At 32.9% G+C, this 9,402-nt stretch overlaps 1 protein-coding gene and 1 non-coding gene across 2 annotated transcripts; one reads left to right on the forward strand and one right to left on the reverse strand.

Moving 5' to 3' along the window:
• Positions 1 to 6,970: 6,970 nt before the first annotated feature.
• LOC133034552 (uncharacterized) lies at positions 6,971 to 8,179 on the reverse strand. Its single transcript, XM_061109658.1, has 2 exons — positions 7,966 to 8,179; positions 6,971 to 7,854 (listed from the first exon to the last, which is right to left on the reverse strand). The coding sequence occupies exons 1-2, from the start codon at positions 8,177 to 8,179 to the stop codon at positions 6,971 to 6,973; spliced, it is 1,098 nt and encodes a 365-aa protein (XP_060965641.1).
• Positions 8,180 to 8,798: 619 nt separating this feature from the next.
• On the forward strand, positions 8,799 to 8,905 carry LOC115721542 (small nucleolar RNA R71). Its single transcript, XR_004012557.2, has one exon. It is a non-coding gene; the product is annotated as a small nucleolar RNA R71 (small nucleolar RNA).
• Positions 8,906 to 9,402: the final 497 nt, after the last annotated feature.

Raw genomic sequence — 9,402 nt, forward strand, 5'->3', positions numbered from 1 at the left:
ACTTTAATCCATTTTTCAAATAAAATTCGAAATTCCAGCATTTAAGAAATGCAATTTCAAAATTTGATTAATAAAATAAAGAAAAAATATATTTTGAAAATTATTTAAATTTAGTTGAAAAAATAAATTTCAACTAAAAATAATTTTCTATTTAATTAAGTGTCATGAAAAAGAAATATTTAAGTATGATGATGAAAATCAACTTAGATATTTAATTTTCAAATTAATTAAATGTATTAAATTCAAGAAATAAATAATTAAGTGTAGAGAAGGCTTAATTATTAGTCTCTAGTTTAATACTAGGAAAAATATACTTAAAATAAATTGTACCAAAATTAATTATATAAATAATTAATTTCACAATGTATAATATTTTCCTATTTAATATTAGAAATAATAAGTAGTCTAGAAATAACTATCTAGAAAATATTTTATTGGACTAAGTATCTTTTCCACAAAATTTGAAAAAATATCTAATTTAAGTTGTATTAGAAAAAATCTAGAACTTAAATATTTTCAAATTTAAATTTAATTAAATATCAAAAATTAAGTTGTAACCACTTAATTTGAAAATATTCCATTTTAAGTTAATATTCGAAAAGATATTAACTTAAAAAATATCTAAAATATTCCATTTTAAGTTAATATTCGAAAAGATATTAACTTAAAAAATATCTAAAGAATCTTAATAACCAATGCCTAAAATTCCTCAACTTAATTTTGAAATTTTAAATCCAAAAGATATTCAGATTTAAGTTGATTAGATAGAGATAACTAAATATCAACTTAAATAGGAATATTTAATGAAAAATTTAAATTAAGCTTCAGAAAGAATCTAGATGGTTATAATTCTATATTTAATTAAATACAAGAAAATACATATAGTTTAGCTTAGAATAAAAAATTCTTTAAACTATAATTTTCTTAAATTAATTTCAAAATAAATGAAATTAATTATGTTGCTAATCAATTTTATTACGTTAAACTAGTTTAATTAACCTAGTACAGTTATTCAAATCAGGAAAATGGGCCTTCACAATTGGGGTAGTTCATGTGAGGGGGTGCTGGGCTCAGTATGTCGTACCCACTTCTATGGCTCCCAACTCTCACACAAGGCCCAAAAGAGAGGAATTTAACCTTAAAATGAACAACTGTTATTAATTGAATAGGCCCAAAAACTAAGTGGGCCTAAATAAAATCTATCAAGAACTATGATATTTTATTTAGCAACAGCAACCTATGTGCATCTATAATAAAATTAAACACATAGGCTCACACAGGCAAACTTTGGATGGGTCCTATTATGTTGCTAGGTCATACACAGATGAAAGAAGATTGTAAATATACCTGTTACAATTTATTGACTTGACCAAGGGAGCCATCACATCATTAGATCTGGCAAAATGTTAACCATGGCTATTTGCAATCAAGCAATAATAGGTTTTGAAAACTTACAAACAAGCTAAAAACATATACTCATGCAACAAGGTTAACTATATAGTTGGATGTAGGATTTATTTAATTTTAAATAAATAATTTCGAAAAAAATAATTAATTAAATAAAAAATTATTTTCGAAAATTTTAAAAAAAATTAAAATTCGAAATTAAAAAAAAAAAATATTTGAAATTAAACCTACAATTTTAAAAAATTAGGTTTCAACCAACCTAAATATCATTTCAAAATTTGCTAACTACTTTTAAATATTTAATGCCATTTTATAAATAAAAATTAAATAAAAAATTAAAAAAGATAAATGAATATCTTTTTCAGATTTTAAATGTAATTTAACTAAATAAAATAACAAAATTTAAAAGTTAGCAAAATATCTTACATTTATTTAAAATTACATGATTATAGTTATCTTATTGTAAATTTAAATAAGGTCAAATTATTTAAAAAAAAAATTAATTTAAAAATTTAAAATCCGACCTTAAATTTAAAAATAAGATAAGATATAATCAAATTTAAAAATAAGATAGATAATTAAGCAAAAAAGATAGATACTTACTATTTTTAAATTCAAATTACACTATTATCATGAATTAAATTTAAAAAATATTAATAAATTTAATTATGATAATTAGAATTGAATTAGGAATAATAAATGTATAAATACAAAACTACACAAAAAATCGAAAGTTAATTCCATGAAAAAGCATGAAAAAACGAAGAAAAACAGAAAAATTGCAATCTGTACGGACGGGATGCTGTGCATACCCGTCTGCGCGCGTGCTGGGGCTGTTTGGGCGTGCAAACTCGGTGCTGGTGGCTGCTAGCAGCCTCTCCGCGCGCACAGTTGGGATTCAGCTCAACCCCGATTTTTTCGAAACTTCAAAAAATCATAACTAATTCAAATTAAATCGAAATTGAGTTCTGTAAAAAAGTAACTTGCTTAATTTTTTCCATACTATCCAATACAAATAATTCCAGAAATAGATATTCAATTATTTTTAACAAAAATTCACAAACATCAATCAATCATCAAATAGCAATCAATACAACATGATACCATCCAAAACATCAAACAATCGTCTTAAAGTCTAAATTTCTTGCATACAAATCAATTACCATGGCTCTGATACCAGTTGTTGAAAATTATTTTACCAGGATCTTAGATCTATTCACAAGTATGTTGATTAACACCCTAAATATGAACTTTCTAAAACGATGAAATAAACACGTATAAAGTTTAGGAAACCTTACATTGGGTGCAGCGGAATAATATGACTCCTTCCGTTCAGATATCTAGCCCTTGATTACTTTCTGTAGCAGAGCATTATCAATATCTGAACCTGGATCTCTTTCTCTAAATCTTTAGTGCTGAAACTCTTTCTTGCTGAAAGTCTTTCGTCACGATCTTCCTCACTATGATTGAGGTATCACTTGCTGTGTGTGGGCACTATCTCACACTAAGAATTTCGAAATATTGAAGAAGAAAAGAAGAGGGAAGTGGCGACTAAAGATAGGGAGAGAGAGAGGCTCAGTTTTTTCTGAATCACAAGTGTAATTGTCCTGAAGCCTTCACTATCTATTTATAGCATTCCACTAGGGTTAGGTTTGAATTATTTGGAATTAAAATAATGAAAATATCAGTTTAAATTGCCTACAAAAGTGGCCGGCCATGTATAGTGGATTTGGGCCTCAGTTTTTGCAATTTTGCAGTTTTATCTTTTCTGCATCTGATTTTCTCAAAATCGCCAATTTTCTAATTCAACCATTTAAATGCAAATTCTAACTATTTAATAACTATAAATAATTATTAAATAATATTGTAATTTATCATATTTATTAATTGAACCATACAAAGTATCATAATTAACAAATATGCCCCTAAAACTCTTTCTTTACAATTTCGCCCTTACTTTACTTAGTGAAAAATTCACTAATAGACATAGTCTAATTTGAGAATTATAATTGATTAATCAAAACCAATTATGAGTCTTACAAGCAATATTATCTCAACTAGTGCGGGGACCATGGGTCTATATAACCGAGCTTCTAATAAGCAGATCAAGAATTTATTACTAAAATTCACTAACTTATTAATTCTTCGTTGAGTCCACGCATAGAACTTAGAATTGCACTCTCAGTATATAGAATGCTCTATATGTTCCACCATATAGACACATCATTAGTTATCCATTGTTATAATCCTAATTTGATCAATGATCCTCTATATGAATGATCTACACTGTAAAGGGATTAGATTACCGTTACACCCTACAATGTATTTAATCCTTAAAACACTTAACCCTGTATAAATGATATTTTAGCTTATGTGAAATGAGATCTCCACCATTTATTTTCGTTTGGTCAAGCTTGAAGGAGATCATACTTTACTTACTATTCGCCAGATAGAAGCTATAGATTCCATGTTTATGTTAGCGCTCCCACTCAATTGCACTACCGTTGTCCCAAAATGTACGTATCACCCTGACCTAAAAGTAGGCTTAACTAACAAATCAAAGAACACGAATAGCCTCTTGAGATTGAACCTAATCATAACAGGATTAAGATCATTTGATCTAGGATCAACTAGGCGATATTGAATTGAATAGATATTACGGTAAGTTTAATAAATCTAAGTCAAAGTTCAATATCGGTCCCTTCCGATGCATACTCCATGCATCCAACCTGAGCTTTACTTTAACCAATGCTCCGGAAAGAACATAGCACTTCTCCAAATGCAAGTAAACTCTGTCGTAGATTATCATATCAGTAAAACCCTATGTCAGATAAATCTAGGAATCTTTATTCATATAGTCATGTTTACTTTCCAATGTGTTGACAGCAGAATAAACAGGATCAAGTATGTGAAAAGGGTTTCAGATGAATTTATACATTATGTACATATAATCATGAAATAAATCATGTGAACCATGCAACATTAAATGTTATTTCTGATCTATATTAATAAGTAAATCTGATCATATTGAAATGAGTTTTATTTAGGGCATAAAACCCAACAAAAATTCATAAAGTAGACGTAGTCTAACTTTAGAATTATAATTGATTAATTAAAATCAATTAACTGAGTCTCACAAGCAGTATGGTCCCAACTAGTATGGGGACCTTGGGCCTATATAATCGAGCTTCCAATAAGTCGAACCGAATTTACCAAGTAAATTCCCTAACTTATTAATTCCTTATTGAATCCACACTTAGAACTTGGAATTGCACTCTTAGTCATATAGAACGCTCTATATGTTCCACGATATAGATATGCTATTAATTATCCATTGTTATAATCCTAATTTGATCAATGACCCTCTAATAGATGATCTACATTGAATAAGCACTAAATTACCGTTACACCTTCAATGTATTTTATCCTTAAAACACTTAGCTCCGTATAAGTGATATTTCAGCGAAGTGAAATGAGATCTCAACCATTTATCTCTGTTTAGCCAAGCTCCAAGGATATCATCGTTTCACTTCTAAATTCCTATAGAAGTTATAGACTCCGTATTTATGTTAGCGCTCCCACTCAATTATACTATCATGTTCCCAAAATGTACATATCACCCTGACCCAAAAGTAGGCTTAACTAACAAATCAAAGAACATGTATAATACTCTTGAGATCGAACCTAACCATATCAGGATTAAGATCATTTGATCTAGGATCAACAGGTGATATTGAATTGAATAGATAATACGATAAATTTTAACAAATCTAATCAAAGTTCAATATCGGTCCCTTCCGATGTATACTCCATACATCCGATATTGGTAAACTTTACCAATGCCCTGGAAAGGACATAACACTTATCCAAGGTGTAAGAATACCCATCGCTGATTATATTATGCCAGTCTAAATCCAGTGAACTGACAAATCATGGAATAAACTTTCGAACATATAATTAAGATTATATTCTACTGTGCTGACAACACTATAATCATTAACAAATTCATATGTTCTGGACTTAAATAGAATTCATACATTATATGTATATAATCATGAAATAAATCACGTGAACCATGCAACATGAAATGTTATTTCTGATCTTTATTAATAAGTAAATCTGATTATATTGAAATGAGTTTTATTTAGGGCACAAAACCCAACACTATCCTCGCTTCCTATCCCAAATAATGTTTAGTTTGTCCTTGATAAATTTCAGTGATTAGGTTCGGGTTGTGACGGATAACATTTTGTGTGAATGTGTGGATATAGTAACTTTGATGGGTGTCAAGAAAAACTAGGCTTTTGGCTCAATTCGGGGTTACTATTGACAATTAAATATTCTCGGGTTCGCTTGAAAGGCTCAATCGTCCAAAAATGGCCTAAATCATTTCCAAGTTATAAAGCTCGCTAGGATTTCGCCTCAAGGACTACACTAACCAATTCTTGATGCTTAAACATTCTCAAGGTGTTAGCTATTCTAGAAACTCAAAGTATGGTGGGATAACACAAGCACACAATTGTTGAAAGCATTCCTCATAGGCTAGCACTAAGACAAGAATAGCATTTGAAAGTAGCATTTTCAACACACAAACCAAGGCACTCCACAAATGGAGGAAAATGGATATTTTTCATCATCGAGCGCTACCCTAAACCAAGCTGAAAATACAAGTACTGCTTTTCTCATTTGCAAGCTAAAACAGAACATAAAAAAATAATGACAAATCAACATGATTAATACACATCTAATCGCCATAATACTTATTACATACAATACTATATTCAACAACAAAGTAGACACACAAAGCAACAAACACAACAATAGCAACACTTAACTAGCACACTTATTTCAGCAAACACAAACACAATAACAGTTAAACTAGGTTAATTAATTCAGGAAAAAAATACTCCCTCAAAGATTTAGACTCTTCCCCACTAGAGTCCCTGCTTCAAAATGCTGAAGCGATGCTGATACAATGCTGTAACAACTGGGACTTACTGCTTCAGCACAAATCTGCTTCACACCATATTGCAGCAACCTATTTTTCTGTCATTCCCTGCTTTGCACCAGCAATAAGAGATCACCACACTACAGCAAAATCATTAGTAAATGTAGGAAATTGAAAGTTATATATATATGTAATTATATAAGTATGTATATAATAATTTTTTTTCTTTTTCTTCTTTTCCTCTTTTTATTTCAAGGGGTGGCACACCCCAAACTTATTATATAATATATATAACTAAATATAATCTTGTTCTTCAGCTCTTGGGTTGCCCAAATGTGATACAATAAGGCCAAGACAACCCGAAGTCCTTCTTCAACCTTCTTTCAAAGTGATGGAGGTCTTTGCTTGGTTGACCTCACCACCCCCAAACTTCACTCCTTGGCTTTTCACCAAGAATTTTCTTCTTGAAAGTGCATCACGTAGTTCTACCACCCCATCGGGATATACTCTCACCACCAAGAAAGATCCATCATACCTTGAATCTAGTCGCCCACGAGTAGCCTTCGTTAAAGAGTTGGCAAAAATCACTTGTTGCCCAACTTCAAACATTTGAGACTAAATTTTTCTAGTAAACTTCTTTTTCTTTCTCTTCTTTCTGGGTGGTTTTTTAGGTTCAAATGATGTTTTGTCTTTTCTTTCTCGCGACTCATGATCGTTTGCAATTTCTTTAAGGGGAATCTTCTTTCTCACTTTCTTACTATTTTTGAATTTGGACTCCTCAACCATGTTAGGATCCATATCTCCAATTGCTAAGCATTCTCCTATTGCATCCGGAGCATGCATAGGATGGAAAACCTTGAATGTGGCTTGCTCATCTTGAGCTCTCATGGTGAGCTCTCCTTTTTCAACATCTATTAAAGTCCTTCCCGTAGCTAGAAATGGCTTCCCTAAAATGATTGGAACTTCCCTATCTTCCTCATAGTCAAGAATATTGAAATCGGCTTGAAAAATGAACTTATCCACTTGTACGAACACATCTTCAATTTTCCCATCTGGATGAGCCATGGAACAATCCGCTAATTGTAAAGTGATGGTGGTTGGCCTTGCTTCTCCGATTCCCAACTTTCTAAAAATAGACACAGGCATGAGATTAATACTAGCTCCCAAATCACAAAGAGCTCTTCCAACATCTCGACCCCCAATAGAAATTGGAATTGAAAAGCTGCCCGGATCCTTCAATTTAGGTGGAATTTCGCTCTTCAACATAGCACTACAACCCTCCGTGAAAGCGACAGTTTCAAACTCGCCAAGCCTTATTTTCTTTGTCAAAATATCCTTCAAAAACTTCACATAGGTTGGCATTTGCTCCAAAGCTTCCACTAATGGTATATTGATGTAGAGTTGCTTTAGAACATCAAGAAATCTCCGGAATTGATCATTGTCTTGTTGCTTCTTGAAGCGTTGAGGAAATGGTGGAGGTGGCTTTTGCAAAGACTTTTCTGCAGCAGAATGTTAATAGGATGCTGTAACTACTGGGGGAATTTCAGCAGGTGAAATTGCTAGTTTTTTCTTCATTTCCCCCTCTTTTTGGATTGAAGAGGGCTCCTTACTGCTTGTTGCAGCCACATTTAACTCAAGAATTTTTTCACTTCTCAAGGTTACCGCTTTGCAATGCTCTTTGCCATCTCTTCTTGGGTTTTCGGTGTCACTAGGCAAAGTGCCTTGTGGTCTATTCTTCAAATCATTGGCCAATTTCCCCAATTGAATTTCGAGATTCCGAAGAGATACTGCCTGGCTTTGAATTATAGCGTCATTCTTCGCCATGTAATCTCTCATTAAGCTCTCCAAAGAACTAGTTTGAGAGCCTTGAGGTTAGTGTGGTTGTTGAGGTCTTGGTTGTTGAGAGAAACCCGGTGGAAATGATTGTTTTCCTTGTGCTTGTGCTCCACTTGAACTTGCCCCTTGACCTCCCCATGAAAAGTTTGGATGATGCTTCCATGCCGCATTGAAGGAGTTTGAGTATGGATTATTGTTGCGGTTGAAGTTTTGATTACCCACATAGCAAATCGAACCTGGATTTGAAGGGCAATTTTCAAAAGTATGCCCATCACCACAATACACACAAGAAATTTCTGCCCTTTGAATGGAAGTGGCTGGTTGTACACCTCCTCCCATGTTCATGTTCTTCAAAATGTTGGTCATTTAAACCATTTGAGCGGTTAGAGCGGTCAAAGCATCTACTTCAAGAATACCTGCTACTTTTCGACTTGTAGGAGCTCTATTAGTTGACCATTGATAGTTGTTGCTAGCTATTGTTTCCAAAATCTCAAAAGCTTCATTGTAAGACTTGGAAAGAATGGCTCCATTAGCGGAAGCATCCAACACCATCCTAGAGGCCGCATCGAGACCATTGTAAAATGTCTCAAGTTTGATACAATGAGTAATACCATGGTGTGGGCACTTCCTCAACAACTCCTTGAATCTTTCCCATGCGTCACTACTGGTCTCATCTTCTGATTGTTGAAAGGACATGATCTCACTTCGAAACTTTGCATTTCTTGTTGGAGGGAAGTATTTTCTCAAGAATTTTTCAGCCAAGTCATTCCAATTAGTCACTGAATCGGGAGGAAGTGTATTAAGCCATGCTCTAGCCCGATCCCTCAAGGAAAATGGGAACAACTTCAATCTTAAAGCCTCTTCACTTACTCCTTGTAGCTTGAAAGAATCACTTACTTCCAAAAATGAGCGAATATGGAGGTGAGGATCTTCCGTTGGCAAACCACCAAATTGACCAACCGTTTTGGAGCATTTGAAACATGACAGGCTTGAGCTCAAAGTGAGATGCTTGGATTTCGAGTCTCACAATACCCGAATTAAGCTCGTTGAACATAGGGGCTGCATACTCTCTTATTGCTCGGGCTCTATCATCGGCCAAAGCAATGGGATTAGCATCATTATGAGCACCCCCAACTTCAAACCCATCAGCCATATTGCAGTGTTTTTCAGCCTTTTGCTCCTTTCCTCTTTGTCTGAAAGTGCGTTCAATT

The sequence above is a fragment of the Cannabis sativa genome, chromosome 2 (assembly GCF_029168945.1).
Source record: "Cannabis sativa cultivar Pink pepper isolate KNU-18-1 chromosome 2, ASM2916894v1, whole genome shotgun sequence".
NCBI classification, from domain to species: domain Eukaryota; kingdom Viridiplantae; phylum Streptophyta; class Magnoliopsida; order Rosales; family Cannabaceae; genus Cannabis; species Cannabis sativa.

What these genes read in the sequence shown, in the direction of transcription:
- LOC133034552 (XM_061109658.1), bottom strand. Translation starts at nt 8,179, where the DNA reads ATGGCGAAGAATGACGCTATAATTCAAAGCCAGGCAGTATCTCTTCGG. An exon ending in AAATGTGGCTGCAACAAGCA is followed by an intron (nt 7,855 to 7,965) that starts GTAAGGAGCCCT and finishes ATTCTGCTGCAG; the next exon opens with AAAAGTCTTTGCAAAAGCCA.